The 16,966-nt window shown below is 52.3% G+C and overlaps 1 protein-coding gene across 1 annotated transcript in view; it reads left to right on the forward strand.

The window, feature by feature from the left end:
• Positions 1-12,518, forward strand: part of CDH22 (cadherin 22) — a 123,361-nt gene extending 110,843 nt beyond the window's left edge. The window contains exons 9-12 of the mRNA XM_066387623.1: positions 1,969-2,090; positions 2,209-2,326; positions 8,457-8,708; positions 11,237-12,518. Coding sequence (XP_066243720.1) covers positions 1,969-2,090; positions 2,209-2,326; positions 8,457-8,708; positions 11,237-11,784 — 1,040 coding nt within the window. The 3' untranslated portion in view covers positions 11,785-12,518. The remainder of the gene's footprint in view (positions 1-1,968; positions 2,091-2,208; positions 2,327-8,456; positions 8,709-11,236) is intronic.
• Positions 12,519-16,966: the final 4,448 nt, after the last annotated feature.

Genomic DNA, 16,966 nt, shown 5'->3' on the forward strand with positions numbered 1-16,966 from the left:
AACGGCTCACCCAGCATTCCCAGTCACGACTCCTATCTCTCGCCCCTGGAAAAGCCCCCCTCTAATCGTTGAAGCGGCAGATCTGAGTGAGCTGAGAAGATAAGGTGCCCCAGGCTAAGGGGAGCTCCAGAAAGGGGTCAGGGTCTGAGTTAATTAAAGACCCACCCCCCCTCCTTTCCCTGACGCCCCAGGAGGTGGCTGCACCTGCCTCCCAATCTCTGTTTTTCTATCAACACACAAGCAGCTGCAGTTTGTATCCAACGGGCCTTAAGTTGAGAGGGAGAGGCAGCCGACCAGTCCCACTCCCCCCAAAACTCAAAGGGCTTCTGGCTGCCTGGAAGCTTCCAGGTTGCCCCCAGAATAGTTCTGCACCAGCCAGGCCAGAGACGCAGCCATCGAATCACTGCTTGGAAAGGGGTAGTTTCTTGTCCCGGAGGATGTCCTTGAAGAGTATATAAGTGATGAACTTGTGGCTAAGCTAGCTGAGGGCTGCGTACCAGTGAGCACTCAGGTCTGGGGATGTAGCTAGAAAGGGCCAATGCTGGGACAAGATGTCCCGACATAGTCACTTGATGTCGCTGCTGAACAGCCCCTTTGAGGGTGTTTGTTTATTCAACAGATTCTTATGTAGCACTTGCTGTGTGTTGTATACACAGTTCTAGGGGCTTTGCAGATATTAATTCAGTCTGTCCTCTTAACCAACCATTCATTACCACTAACCTCCTTTTGCTGGTGAGGAAATTGAGGCACAGAGAAGACAGGTGACTTGGCATGGATCACACAGAGGTGATTACAGAGGTGGGATCAGAACCACTTGGATCCAGAGTTCTAGATCTTAATCACTGTGCTCTATTCATTTTCCAGGTATGGAAACCGATATCAGAGGGAAGGGTCTTACCCAAGGTCAAACACGGGGTCAAGGACAGAGCCCTGCCTGGAACTCAAACCTCTTTTCATCTGAGCCCTTCCAGGCTTCATTCATTTGTTCGACAAACATATCAGAGCCTACTTCTATGTCTGTCCCACTATCCTGAGGACCCAGGGAGTAATAAGACAGAGGCTTTGACCTCAAAACAGCCGTGTTGGAGGACTGAGGGCTTCATGGTTTTGCTGAGGACCCAGGTCAAGACCCACCCCCAGTGGACTTGTCTTGCCCTCTCAGGATTGGGTCTTGAAAGAGCAGAAATTTGGGAGTTCAATTGCCAGCTGACCAAGTCTTTAAACTTTTCCACATTTTCATTTCTCTTTTGCAATATGGGGATCCAAACTGTACCATTCCGTGCAATCTACAGTGATGGGATGGAGATGGCAATAGTGGTGACAGTATTGTTGGGTGGGGGTGGGGTGGCGATGTGATAGTGATATGGGTGATGGTGGTGGGGGGTGAAGGGTGATAGCGATGGCCTTAGTGTTTGTGGTGATGGTAGAAATGATGCAGGTGGTGGTGGTAATGATCTAATAGCGATGGTAACAGAGATCTGGTGATGGCACTGATGATGGTGATAGTGAAGATGGTGGTGGTGGTACTGATAGTAATGTTGGTAGAGGTGGCAACAATAACAATAATGCTGGTAGTGGGAATAGTACAGTGATGTTGATGGCAGTGATGGAGGAGATAGTGACAGTGTTGTTGATGGCAGTGGGTGGCATTGATGATTATGGTGGTGAAGGTCATGGTGAGGATGCCAATGGTGCCCGTGCTGATGGCGGTGATGGTGATAACAGTAATGGTGATGGCTACAGCGATGATTTAACAGTGGCGACAGTGTTAGAAATGGTGGTGGTGACAATGACAGTGATGATGACCCACTTATGCCAGATGTCCTCAGTCCTGGTCCTACTAGCAGCTTGATCAACCCACAAATCTCAGTTGTGACCCTGTCACCTGGTCTTGTCCAGAAGCAGATGAGGGGTTGTCTAGGTCTCACATTTGAGGCCCCTGACACCCCTCTTGTGCTCTGCTTATAGACAATCATGCCCAGCTCTCCCGGGCATCCCTAAGGATCCGAATCCTGGATGTGAACGACAATCCCCCAGAGCTGGCCACGCCCTACGAGGCTGCTGTATGTGAGGACGCCAAGCCAGGCCAGGTACAACCCAGGGGCTAGGGGCTGCAGACCACTGCCAGGGCTGGCCAGGGGCCCCTCTGCCCAGGCCCAGAGTAGGCTCAGCCTCACATCAGCCCCCTGCCCCCTCCGCACCCTTTAGCTCATCCAGACCATCAGCGTGGTGGACAGAGACGAGCCCCAGGGTGGCCACCGCTTCTATTTCCGCCTTGTACCGGAAGCTCCTAGCAACCCTCATTTCTCTCTACTCGACATTCAAGGTGAGTTACCTCTAAACCCCCAAACCCTAGAGTGGGTGAGGGAGGAACCCAGCTGAACTGCCTTCTTCCCATATTATTGATGGAGAGACTGAGACACCCAGAGGGCCAGTGTTGAGTCCAAGATCATACAGAAAGTCCGGCCAAGCTGGTGTTATGACCCAGCCTGCTGACCAAATGCTGAAACAAGCAAGGGGTTGGCCGGCCCAGTGGAGGGAGGCCATCTCAAGAGTGGAGAATGGTAAATAGAAAGCTATGGAGAGGCAATCTATGAGCCAGAGGCCAGGGCAGAAGGAAACGGGTGAAATAAGCCATATGCTCACACCCCCACCCTTCAGTTTAAAGTGTTCTTTGCATCCTCACAGCCTGGGTGGTGGTTTCCTTACCCCTCCATTTTGCAGGTGATGAAACTGAGACTCTAAGAGAATAAAGGACCCGCCCAGGGCCCTGCAGGGAGTCAGTGGTGAGGCTGGGATTCAAACCCATGCCTGTCTCCAATCCAGTGGACTTCCCACCTTACTTAGCTCACCACCTTGAAAGGAAGCTGCCCCAGCCAGCCTGAGCCAACCCCATTGTGAGACGTGCCCCAGCAAGTTCCCAAGAACTTGAAGTTCAAACCTTTGAGGCAGAGACTGGGGGAAAAGGAGTGGTCAATAGACTGGGAGTGAGGGACTTGGGTCCTTGTCCTGGCTCAAGGGTAGCTCTCTATGCAACTCTGGCAAGGTCGGCACATTTGTCAGCCTCAGTTTTCATCATCCGTTAAATGGGGCTAAAAATGCCTGCCACCTCAGGTGGCTAGGTGACCCCAGTAAGATGAGGGTCACCGGGGTGTATATTGTTAGTACCTAGAACACGTTATTCCTTCATTCAGTGATTATTTATTGAGCAATTATGTCAGGCACCGTTCTAGGCCCTGAAATTTTGCAGTGGCAAACAAGATAGAACCCCTGCCCTCTAGAGTTCACATTCTAGTGAGGGGGAAATGAATCAAATAAATAATATGTTGGGGATGGTTTGTGGCTTTAGGGGCAGGAGAAATAATGTAAAAGCCACAAGATTCTGGACTTTGTTTTATTCTGTGCTGGACCCTAGGTGCCTACAACAGTGCCTGGCACATAGTAGGTGTTTAATAAAATGTATTAAACAAAACTGGAGGGGAGGGGCAGAGCAGGGTAAGAGTAGAAACTAATTTAAATAAGATAGTCTGGGGCCTGACCAGGCAGTGGCGCAGTGGATAGAGCGTCAGACTGGGATGTAGAGGACCCAGGTTCGAGACCCCGAGGTCGCCAGCTTGAGCGCGGGTTCATCTGGTTTGAGCAAAAGCTCACTAGCTTGGACCCAAGGTCGCTGGCTCGAGCAAGGGGTTACTCAGTCTGCTGTAGCCCCACGGTCAAGGCACATATGAGAAAGCAATCAATGAACAACTAAGGTGTCGCAATGAAAAACTAATGATTGATGCTTCTCATCTCTCCGTTCCTGTCTGTCTGTCCCTATCTATCCCTCTCTCTGACTCTCTGTCTCTGTAAAAAAAAAAAAAGGTAGTCTGGGAAGGCCACCAAAGGAAATAGTGAGTAGGGATCTAAAGGAAATGAGGGACTGAGCCATGCAGGTACCTGGACAAAGAATGACCCAGGTGAACAAAACAGCAAATGCAAAATCCCTGAGGTGGGAACAGGTCTGAAATGCTCAAAGAACAGGAGACCTACATCAGTGGAGTGAGTGACAGGACCAGAGGAGATGTCCCCAGAGAGGTGCCGGGGGCCAGACCATGCTGGTTCCTTCTGACCCCAGAATAGGTCTGGGATCACCCGTTCCTCCAAACAGAGAGACCTCAGTGGCCTCTGAAGCCAGACCTGTGTTTCCAGGACTCATATTAAAATATTTAACATCTAGTTCACTTCAGAAAGGATACTGATCTTAGATAACCTGGAGCAGGGCCCTGGAGCCCTGCTAGGCCAGGCTTCCATCCCTTTGTGGCTTGATTGTGTCAAAGTTGGCAAGTGCCTGGGGAAAGACTAAGGCATCAGGGAAGGACTTGGGGGCTCAAAGTATTTCAATATTTTAACAACCTTCTCATTATTCCGGTGGCATCCTGAGCTGGCCTCAGGAGACAAAAATAGTGCTGGCTTGACCTTTCCAAATTCGTCTTTTCAAACCAAGGGGCCTGAGGTTCCGCCCCAAATATGACTCTTCAACCAGAGGCTGTCAGAGCTTCCGCCTGGCGGGACCACCTGCTATAAGCCCAGGGAGCAAGGGTGTCAGTGGCGTGCTGAGGTCTCCTCCTCCTGTCCCCCAGCCCCTTCCCGCAGTATGCCAAGCCCCCTCCTCCTCACCGTATAAATATCCGGGGTGACAAACGGCTACCCCAACCCATCTGTTTCTTTGTACAAATTTGTAGCCAGTTTGGAAACGTGATTTATAAATATTGCTTTTGCAGCCAGGCATTGACACTGATATATGTTAGACCAGATGGATGGATGCAGTGCTGGGCACCGATCCCACCTAGAAGGTTGGGGTGAGGGTCTGTGCCGGCCAGTGGCTTCCCCAGCTGATACCAGCCACTGCCCAGGAAGGCAGCACAGAGGTTCAAGGATGATGCCCAGGGGTTCCTGTCTTATGGGGTGAAGGAGTGGCAGCAACCAAAGTTCTCGAAGCACACAGCTGCCCTGGCCAAAGACGGCAACCCTGGGAATCACACATTCCTCTCCTCTCCTCTGTTCCTGCTTGGCAAGCTGAGGCTGAGCCAAAGCCAGCCACTCATTTTTCAAATCTAATGCTCTGTGCCTCCACGACCACTATTACCTCACACCTAAAACACACAATAGCTTCCTAACTGGTCCTCTCCATTCCCTCTTCTGTTTCACATCAGAAGCTCCTTGTAGAATACGGGCTCAGCAAGGGCGGGGACCACATCTGTCTTGTTTATTACTGTATCCTCAGGGTCTAGAAGAGCCCTGACTTGTAGATGGTGCTCAATTAGTATCTGCTGTTGAATCAACAAATATGTCACTAAGGCACTTCTTTGCTTAAAACCACCAATCTACCTGACCTGTGGTGGCACAGTGAATTAAGCATTGACCTGGAACATGGAGGTTGCCAGTTCGAAACCCCGAGCTTACCTGGTCAAGGCACATATGGGAGTTGATGCTTCCTGCTCCTCCCCAACTTCTCTCTCTCTCTCTCTCTCTCTCCTCTCTATAGAAATGAATAAATGAAATCTAAAAAAAAAAAAAAAAAGTTTAAAAAAAAAACACCAATCCATAGCCTCCCAGATTGCTTTTAAGAAAATTATCCAAATTCCTTACCGTGGCTTCTAATATTTTCCAGAATGGGACGCTGCCTCCCCCTCCAGGCTCATCTTGACTCACTTTAACCATCACCCTCATCCCAAAAGGACACAAAGAGCTCCTTTTGGTTCCTTGAGTGTATTTTGTTTCTTCAAACTTCAGGGCCTTTGCATGGGCTATTTCCTCTCCTTAAACTCATTCAGGGATCAGGAATAACATCACCTTTTCCAAGAAGGTCTCCCTGCCCTTCCAGACTGGGTCAGGTCCTCTGTTAGGTACTCTTCCTATCCTTTCCCTCATTATCCCTCACCATGGTTTGTGATTGTAGACTACACTGTGGGTCTATTTGACTAATATTTGTCTGTTACATTGGAATATAAACTCAGGCCCAGTACTACTGGTTTAGCTCTCCATTGTTCTCCCACCCACCCAGTGACTAGCATGGTGCTAGCACATAGTAGTTACTCAATAAAAATTCAATGGATAGATGGATGGAAGATGGATGATTGATGGATGAGTGGGGTGGATGAGTGGGTGTGCAGATGGATGGATGGATGGACGGATGATGGAAAGATGGATGAATGGATGGATGGATGGATGGTGGAAGAATGGATGGATGGACGGACGAGTGAATGGGTGATTTGGGGTGGATGGAAAAGGCAGCTATGCCAACAATTCACTAGATAAATTCAGATAAGTCACCAACATCCACGTATGTAAAATGAGGATAATGTCACAACTCTTTGGTTGTCAGGATTAAACATTACTATGTTTTTAAAGTATTCACACAGTCCTTGATGCATGGACACACAGTACATGCAAAGGGTCCCACACCCTTCCCTCTTCTCCCCATCTTGCTCTGGAGCCTCCTTTCTTCCCCAGCAGAAGGCAGATGTTTTCACAGCTGGGTTGACACAACCTTGGACAGGAGGGCTAGAGTTCAAGCCAGAGCTCAAGGAACTAACCAAGGACCACAAAAGTTACCCCCAAAGTTGTGGTTCATTCAAACGTTGGTCTTCAAGTCTGGCTCCTTGCCAGGGGAGAGACAGGCACATGCTAACATAATGCAATGTGACAAGTGCTCTAACAGAAGTGTGCATGGCACCTGCGTAGTCGGAGCAGGGAGAGGGGAGCCATAAATCCTTCCTTTCCAGGGAAGCGGAGAAAGGAGGCCACAGAAAGGAAGTGACATTTAGCTGGAGCATGACGGATGAGGAATTTGCCCAGGCAAAGAGGGGGAGAGGGTGTTCCAGATAGCAGGGACATGGCGAGTAAAGGACAGAGCAGCCCAGACAGAGAGCGGGCACATGGTGCGACCCTGGGCACATCAGGGTGGGGCATGAAAAAACAGTCACCAGCATTTATTGTGAATTTCTGTGTGCCGGGAACTATTCTCAGGGTTATGCATGAATTTTACCATTTAATCCTCACACCTACGTGATGCTATTTTCCTCAGTTACAGATTAGGAAACTGATGTCCAGAGAAGCTGAGTTTCCCAAGCTAGTAAATTGTCAACTTGGCATTATTTTTAACATTTTCATGGAAATTTTCAAATGAGTGTAAAAGTGGATAGAAAAATATCATGAACCTTCATGTGCCAATCACATGAGCTTCAACCCATGACCAGTCTTGTTTCAGCTGGGTCTATAGTCCACTTCCTCGATGTGCTGAAGGTCACACACAGCCCTCTGAGGGCCCCTTTTCTTACACCGTGTCCGTCATGGAGACGGCCAGGATGGGAAATCTGAATTGGGGGCTGCCAAGAAGAGGCCACATTAAGTGGGACAACAAAGCTGGGAAAGGGGGCCCGGCTGCCAAAGTCAGAGGTCAGCGAGACCAGCTGCGAGACTTGGGGGGCGGGGAGAAGGGCTCAGGATGGCAGGGCCCCCGCTTGTGTAGTTGGCTGTGAAGGGTGGGGACAGTGGCCAGTCTGTACCACCATGTTAGCAGCCATCAAAATGGTCGAGGCTCAGGAATGACCACACCCCTACATGAGAGGTGTAGAGGAGACAGGAAGACCAGGTGAAGTGGGCACCGCCCACCACATGAGTCTCTGTTCCAAGACCAGACATCCCCCCCAAGTCCTGCCTGACACTTGTAACAGCAGGCCAAAGCAGGGCAGTGAGTGCCTGTGTTAGTTCACCGTCCTTTCTGGCCACACGAGGGAGGTGAGTGAGGACGCGCTGGCAGGTAGAGTCCCCGCATCAGGCCTTGGGGGCCATGACCCAGGCTTCCAGGCTCAGCCTCTCTTTCAGGAGACAGAAAGCTTCTTCAGCTAAAGGCAAGTGCTAGCCAGTGTCCCCAGCCTTGTCGGATGGCCCAGGATTTGCCAGGTGTCAGTGATTCACAGCCCAGGGGCCACAGGTCCCAAGGGTCAGGATGCACCGGGCAGCTGGGGTGGAATCTGGAACAAAAGCAGGCTGTGGAAACAATGGCAAAAATTTAAAAAATAATGACATGGCTAGGGACAGGACTTTGGCCCAGCTGGGGACAGAATCTTGGAATAGCTGGGACAGGACCTTGGCACAATTGGGGACAAAATCTTGGAATAGCTTGAATAAGAAAATAGCATCTTGAGACAGCTGGGAATAGAATCTTGGGACAGCTAAGGACAGAATTGTGGGCTATATGGCTGGGAACAAGATCTTCAGGCAGCTGGGGACAGAATTTGGGGACAGCTGGTAACAAAACTTGGGGAGATCAGGGAATAGACCCATAGGTCAGCTGGGAGGCTGCAGCTTCGGGCACAGGGAGGCAAACCCCGAGGTGGAATGGAGAGGTGGCTGGGACAGGGGAAGCCGGCCCTGGACCCCAAGTCACACAGCCCTCCCTCTTTCTGGAGCAGACAACACAGCCGCAGTGCACACACAGCACCTGGGTTTCAACCGGCAGGAGCAGGACGTGTTCTTCCTACCCATCCTGGTGGTGGACAGCGGGCCGCCCACGCTGAGCAGCACGGGCACGCTCACCATCCGCATCTGCGGCTGCGACAGCTCCGGCGCCATCCAGTCCTGCAACACCACGGCCTTTGTCATGGCCGCCTCCCTCAGCCCCGGCGCCCTCATCGCCCTCTTGGTCTGTGTCCTCATTCTGGTTGGTGAGTCCACCGACAGCCACCCACCCGGCCCGGTTGGCCCCCATCCTGGGGCCTGGACTTCCTTCCTTAGCAGTCCCCCTGGGGCCTGTTTCCCTGGCCATACAATAAGGGCTGGCCTGAACCATCTCCAAGCTCTCAAATGCAGCTCCCATGAGAAGTCTTCTAAGTACAGAGCGGCCCCACCACCTACTCCCCGCATGAGACTAAGTCCTTGTCACCCCACCCTCTACACAGCCCAAACTCCCTAATTTTTAAAAACTAAGCATATTTTTAAAAATTCTTTCATGTCTATTGTCCTATTTTATTCTCTAGTTAGGACTTTAGTAAAGGGCTCCTGTGTACCTCACAACCACTCAGCCAGGAATATCATCCCCATTTTTCTGATGAGGAAACTGAGGCTCAGAGAGGTTAAGTGGCTTGCATATGGATGCACAGTTAGTCCTCTGAGCTGAGATCGCACCTTCGCACCAAGTTCCCTGCTCCTTTACCCCTCCTGCTGTGACTCTAAATGGGGGCCAAACTTCGGAGCACCTGGGACAAAATTTTAAGAATATGGGGTCAAATTTTACTGTGTATCAGTTCCACCAGCAGCCAATTAAACCCCCAAAGTGTCCCCAGTGAAGAGGTCAAGTTCCAGGAGCTAAACTGGATTCAAGTGGCCAAAATGCCCCCTCTCACCCTGTTATCAAAAGAGTCTCATCTCAGTCCTAACGACTAGACTTAAGGGAACAGCAAGAGCTAGAGGAACACAAGGGAGGTGCACATTGCAGATACCGGCTTTGCTCAGTTCCCTGGGAGATGTCAGCTGTCCCCCACCCCTCATTGCCTAACCCTGGTATTGCCACTTCTCACCCCCCTGAGGACTGCCTGTGGCCAAGCTACACTTCCCCGGGTCCCTGCAGAGGTCCTGGGCAAGCTCCTTCTAGCTGGGAGGCCCTGCCCCCCGCTTCTCTCCCCTCCCCAGCCCCTGGCTCAGAAACCCTTTTTCCAGAGGGTGCACTTTACAGCGGTTTCATTTTCCGAGGCAGTGCAAACAAATTTCTGCCTAATTGCCCACAAACGAAGAAAGTGCACATCAGTGCTCTAAAGGTGACAGGCGGAATCGCTGATCGGGCCTGGCACATCTGTCGCCTGCCGCCTGCGCGCCCCACCATCTGCTCTCACGGGCATCCCCCTCTGCAGCTCTGGCCTCCGGCTCCAAAGCCACCCATCCATCTTCTCCACTTCTCTCCTGACATCTGCCCTCCCTCTGGACCTATCCTTGGTCCCCACCCCCTTCCCTGTCATGAGCCACCTTGTTAGGCCGTGTGCCAGCACCCTGCCCCATGGCCCTAGCAGCTGGCCCTGCCGGTGCTGTTTGAAACAACAAGAGGAATCCAGGGCCTGGCATAGTACCCAGCCTGTCTGTCCATCCGTCCACCCACCTATCTATTTAACTCTCCCCTTCATTCATCAGTTTTTTCTTTATCTGTCCAGTGAGTCCCCCACCCCCGCCATACCAGACTGTTCTAGGCACTGGGACTCACTGGTGAACACGAGACTGAAACCCCCGAGTAACTGAAAGTTGGGGTCGCCATCACCAAGAAGGAGGAGACCGAGGGCGGGGAAGGTGGAAAGAGTTAGCTCAAACTTAGGCATGTTAAATTTGAGAGTCTCTTCACCGGCCCAGAGGACTTGTTCAACAGGAAATTGGACGTACAATACAAATTTCAGGGGGAGAAGTCCAAGATGGAGGCTGCGATATGGGAGTAATCAGCCTCTAAATTGAGCATAAAGCCATGAGACTGAGGGAGGGTACCCAGGGAGGAACTGTGGGTAAAGGCCCAGGGACTGCATCCTGGGGACATCTGATGTGAAGTCAGAGAGCAGAGGAAAAGCCTACTTAGATGACTGAGTGATCAGAGAGGTGGGAGGGGGCAGAGAATGGGGAGTAGTGAAAGTCAAGTGAAGAAAGCCAAGAAGGGATGATTCATCCATTCAACTCAGGTTTCCATCCAACTCTTCATTCAGTCATTCATCCAACAAGCACGCTTCGTCTACTTACTACACGCCAGGTACCAAGGTCCTCCAGGGCAGTGGAGAATTCGTATTTGGGGTTGGGGGGCTTGGAGCTCTCTGGGAGGGGCTCCTGCAGGAGACCTCTTGACCTGAGATTACTAGGACTAAGAGGATGCTCAGAATTTCTGGAGTGGACAGAGGAGAGAGAGGGTGACATCGTTCACTCCTCCAGCCCTCAGCTGCTCCCTTCAAAACCCCCAGCACCTAGAGACCTTACCGATGCATTTCTTCATACAGTTAAGGATGAAGACCTCAAAGGTTGGGTCGGTCCTCAACACCCATGAAATCTCTTAACACTACCTTCTGTGCCCCCACTGACGGTGGTGATCTGACCCAATTTGCACACCGTCCAAGTTGGATAGCTCACTACCTCTCCAGACAGCCAGCTTAGGCTGGGCGGCTCCACCGGGGGTTGGGGGGGGGGGGTGCCTTGGTGGCCCTCACTCGCCTCATTCTCTCTCCCCACGCAGTGCTGGTGCTGCTGATCCTCACCCTCAGACGCCACCACAAGAGCCACCTGAGCTCCGAGGAGGACGAGGACATGCGGGACAATGTCATCAAATACAACGACGAGGGTGGCGGCGAGCAGGACACCGAGGCCTACGACATGTCGGCGCTGCGGAGCCTCTACGACTTCGGCGAGCTCAAGGGCGGCGACGGGGGCGGCGGCGGGGGCCCGGGAGGGGGCAGCCCCCCGCCAACCCGCCTGCCCTCCGAGCGCCACTCGCTCCCGCAGGGGCTGCCGAGCCCCGAGCCGGACTTCTCGGTGTTCAGGGACTTCATCAGCCGCAAGGTGGCGATGGCGGACGGGGACCTGTCGGTGCCGCCCTACGACGCCTTCCAGACCTACGCCTTCGAGGGTGCGGACTCGTCGGCCGCCTCGCTCAGCTCGCTGCACAGCGGCTCGTCGGGCTCCGAGCAGGACTTCGCCTATCTCAGCGGCTGGGGCCCGCGCTTCCGGCCCTTGGCCGCGCTCTACGCCGGCCACCGCGCGGACGATGAGGCCCAGGCCTCCTAGCCGCCCGCCCTGCTGCCGGGGCCCGGCCGCTCGCCCAGCCCGGGACCCGACCGGCCCCGAGGACACAGCATTTCCCCTGCTCACCCTCGTCCCCAGCACTCCCACACTCCCAGGGCCGCGGGAAGGAAGGGGGACTCGGGGGCGGACTCCCCGACGCCACCCCACGGGAGGATGGGGGCGGTGCAGCTCGGGCCCGGAGGCGCGGGGAATTCTGACCAACGTTACTAAAACCGCAGCGAGACCAGGCACTACGTGGATCTGGAGTTAGGAAGGGAGATTGGGTGTCGCTGCTGTGTGGAGCAGTGAGTTACTCACTCCTCGCTTGGGAGAAAACCCTGGGGGGAGGACGCTGCTGAGCTGCCCCCCAAGTTTTCCCCCATCAGAGTTAAGAGGAAAGAAGGGCTGTTCATTTACTAAGCGCCTACTGTGTGCTGGGATACTATGATCTTAGTCGTCTCAGAAACCATGAGGATGGAGAAAGCCACCCAGAAAAGGGACTGTGCCCTGTCCAAGAACACCCAGTCAATGAATGGTGGAGCCTCTGGCATGCACCAGCTGCCTGACCTTAGGCAAGTTACTTCACTTCTCTGGACTTCAGTTTCCTCAGCTGTCAAATGAGGCTAATAACAACCTACCTGGAAGAGTTGTGAGGGTGAAAGCGTTCACGGGTCAAGGGGTGAGGACAGTGCCTGGCGCATAGTAGGTGTTCAATAAATGTTAGCCTTTGATACTATTACCATCTTTGTATCATTCTTAGAAGTCCAGTGTGACTGCCTTCCAGTTCTGAACTCTCTCCCTTGACCCAGTTGCCCTCCCCCTTTTCCCAACATTTCCAAGGGGGAAGGAAATGGTCTCAACTGCCTGTGCTGCTCCCGCCCTGGCTGGGGAATAGGGGTGGTCCCAGAGCCTGCGGAGCCTCCGGAGTCTCAGGCATCACTGGGATAGGACACATGGCAGGGGTGCCAAGAGAGGACAAGCTGGGCAGCTCCAGGACTTGGATGCGGTAGGAGGGTTGACGGAAGATGGAGGGATCAGAAGCCACTGAGTGCAGTGGGGGCCTTACCTGTCTGGTCCTGGAACCCATCAGTTCCCCCATCATGGACCCCAAGTTAAGAACCCCAACGGTTTAGTCATCTCTAAGCCTCCAGTTCTAAAACCATTTGATTATAAGAGATAGGTTATTTGCCTTCCCACCCTACTCCCAAGTGATTCATTCATTCCCCATTGATCTGGGAATTCCAGCTCCTGCTAGCTGGGCATCCTTCAAGGTCCTCAACTGCTGAAGCCTCAGTTTCCTCATCTATAAAATGGGCCTGATGACAGTCCCTCCCTAAGAGATTGTTAAGAGGCTTAAAAGAGATAATGAATGTTAAGCTCTAATCTCAGTGCCTTCTTGACACATTGAGAGTGATCAATAAGTATTCATTAGATCATAAGTCGTTCCTGCCTTCCAGTAACTTAAGGCTCAACTTTGCGGGACAAGGAGACAGGGGGCAGAAATAACTGATAATAATGTTTTTGGTAAGAGTTGTAGCAGAATTGACAGAACAAGGTCCTGGAAACACTGAAGAAAAATTATGTAATTCCTGGAGTGCTTCCAGGGGAGGTGACTCCCACTCGATCTTTATGAATGACTATAAGATGGCCAAGCAAGCAAAGCATGCCAAGCAGAGAGAAGAGTGTCTACATAGGCTGGGGGTGGGCAAGAGTCACGAAGCACATGGTGGCTTTGGAAATGGTGTACGGTCCCAGGAACTGGATCACTGTGGCTGGAGGAATGGTGAGATGTGAGGCAGGGAAGGCCAGATGAGGGGAGGTTGGGGCAAGAACTTGAAGGCCAAGCCGAGAAAAATTTGATGGTTTGCTGAAGTCCACAGAGGATGACTGATGGTAAGGATATGAGGTTTGTGTGGTAAGCCCAAGTCGGGGGATATTGGGACCCTCATCCCATATATAGGACCTTTAACCCAGTTTCCTAAAGCTCATGATACAAATGGGTGTGGTACTTAGGGACCAATGGGGTGATATGCAACCCCTCTCCCACCCATGTGGGCCCAACTCTTACATACAGAATCCCAACAACAATTCAGAGGTTGCTTATGACATCTCCCTTGTAGAGGGGGAAATAGCGACCTGGAGTAGTAAAGTGGCTGTCGCCCACAGGACAGAGCTGGGACAACACAGCAACCCTGATTCCAGGTCGGTTCCTCCCACATGTGCCGGTTCTTGGACAGAGTCAGACCCAGCCAAGGAGGAGGTTACAGGCAGGTTAGGTGTCCAGCAAGACGTATCAACATGGAGTCACAGGACACTTGAACATCTTGTCCAAATCCCACACATGGGGAATGACTGTCCCAAGGCCATGCTGAGTTACAGATCTTGCCAGAAATAAAGAACATTATTCATCCAGATTCACCTTCTGAGCCTCTGGCTCTGCCATTTACCAGCTGTGTGGCTTTAGATAAGTGACTTTGGACCCTCTCCGTGTCTTCATTTTCTTATCCATGAAGTACACACTTTCAGCACACCTCCATAGGGCCATAGTAAGGATGGAATGAAATAATAACCACGGACACACCGGGCATTTCCCATGACAAGGCACTGCTCCAAGCACTTTACATGAATTACTTGTTTAATCCATCAACAACTCAATGAGGTGGCCCTCATTATAAAGGTGAGAAAACTGAGGCACAAAGAGGTTAAGTAACTTACCCAAGATCAAACATCTAAGTGGAGATGCCCAGATTTAACCAGGGCACACTGGCCCCTGGAACCTACCCCATCAGCAACACACACAGTGTCTGGCACACAGTAAGCACTGAACATGTGGCCTGGGCGTGTCTGATGTCACTGTGCCCTGGGGGAGCTTGTTCCTCCACTTGCTGCTACCTCCCAGAGCCTGTGAGAGTCCTTTAAGGCCTTCCATGGTTTCTACAGATTTCAGGGTGGAGCATAGAGGGGAAGGTAAGGCTTCCTCTGTCCCCTCTGCTTCCAGCTCCTGCACCTGCTGTCTCCACTGGGCACCCCCTGACCCAGCGGTGAAATCCAGTGAGTCTAGCCCCCTCTCTGGGTTCCACAAGGTGTCCACTGATGCCAAGCATGTTGGGAGCCTTACGCTCTTTTCTGATGGCTTGGAGTCACAGAGAAGGGTCTTGTGGAGGACACAGCCTTTGGCCATCTAGCTGGTTGGTTCCCATCAAGTTCCACCACAAACCCCAAATCCTCTCCCTGCGGAACTCCAAATCCTCGCCCCAGACTAGTCTGCGCAGGAGCACAATGACTCGGCTTCTGAATACAGTTTTCTCAGCGAGTGTGGGGAGGAGAGAGAAGTAGTTGGTGAGAAGGGGAGGCACTCCAGACAGAGGGCAGAGCTGAAGAGCAAGGTGGAGGTGGGGCCCAAGCCACAGTCCCAGCCTGGGTCTGCATGTCTGCTGTGCACACCTGTGTATGCGTCTGCACGTGGCTGTGGGTACGCACCAGGGAAGTGGGAAGCCAGTGTTAAGCATGCAGGTCAAGAACTGACCCCCCACCTCCTGCTTCAGACAGCTGGGAGAGCCAGCTGTGGTCATAAGGGGCCACCAGGCACCCACATCCGTCAGCCAGCCATCACTGCTGCCCACCCCCGGGTCACTGAATCAGCAGCGCCACTCACCTTCTGCCAGCATGCGCTCTCGGGTCAGCTCTGTCACTGGCCACTGAGCCTTTGGAAAATCTAACCTGGTCAGCCCTCGCTGTGAGGCAAGAGGGTTCGCGTTTCAGTGCGAGCACAGGAGTGCACCACATGCCCACATACTCATGAAGCATGCACGTGCATCCGCTCAAACCCGCTCCCGCCTCGTGCACAGTGCAGATACATGCAGGCTTGCAGCTCTGCACACGGAGCATAACCCTGCAGGGCTGCAAATGTGCCCACATGCCAGCACACCAGGCCTGTACTAGACACAGGGCTCTCACGTGTACATTCACATTTGTACACAGAGCATATATGTGCCTTCCATAGATGTGTTCTCTTACATGCATGTACCTGTGTGTCCACAGATACGTTTCCATGAGTCAACACACTTCCAATCGAAGTATGAACTTATGAACAAGTGGGTTTCACACAGTCCCATGCAGGCACACAGTACATGCGTGTGTAACCCCCCAGATGTGTCTGTGCACATGAACTCACAGCTCCATGCACACATTTGTAGTATATATGCACACCCATGCATGCACAGGAAAGCATGTGTAGCCTCAGGAACAGTGTAGCCTTGACACTCTCGTTTCAAGAGTGTGCTGCCCACAGATGTGTTTGCACATGTGAGTACATGTGAGGTCTGTCTGTACAGAATATACATGGTGACTTACAAGGATCTAAACAGACATCAACGAGCACTCAGATCTATACTAAGCTCATACACACGCAATGACATACGCCCCCGTGCATCTGCCTGTGTGTGTGTGTGTGTGTGTGTGTGTGTGTGTACTTCCACACCACGTGTACCCAGGCACTGAACCACCTCTGTCCACGTGCACCTTCAGGCATGCCCACCATGGTTCACTCAAAGCCGTGTCACATGTGCCTAACTCCCCACAGAAGCACACACGCAAACAGACACGTGCCCTGAAGCCCATCTCCTACGTGTGTGTGTGTGGACAAAGCTCTGGCACATGGGCGTACACATGCTCCCCCAGGGTGCAGCCTGTCCCAGACCCAGATTGTCAGGTGTGTTGGGGACAGCAGGAATGTTGCCCACACGTAGAAATCACCACTCACGCAGAATTGCATCTGCTGCATACTTCTCATCTGCTGTGCAAATGATGATTAAATGTTATTGTGCAAGAGAAAACAGCAAGGAAGATTCATTAGCTTTATTGTCAGGAAGGACTCCATGGGCTCCAGCTCTCCACTCCAGGGCCGGTTTAACCCACCGTATACTGGGGGCACCATGCTCAGATGTGGACTGTGGAGAGCATGGAGAATGAAAGCCATGGAGAGAGATCCCAGCACCGGGCCCACGTGAGCTACCCCCGGCGCAGAACGCACTGGGCAGGAACTCAGGAGTCCAAGAGGCTACTCCAACCTTGCCCCTTGTTTGCTGTGCAGACTTGGACTTATCATTTTATTATTCAAATAATCTCTCACCCCTACGTACCATGTCATAGTAATATAGAAGCCACGGTCCCTCCTTGATGTGGG

Source organism: Saccopteryx leptura, chromosome 5 (genome assembly GCF_036850995.1).
Source record: "Saccopteryx leptura isolate mSacLep1 chromosome 5, mSacLep1_pri_phased_curated, whole genome shotgun sequence".
In the NCBI taxonomy this organism is placed as follows: domain Eukaryota; kingdom Metazoa; phylum Chordata; class Mammalia; order Chiroptera; family Emballonuridae; genus Saccopteryx; species Saccopteryx leptura.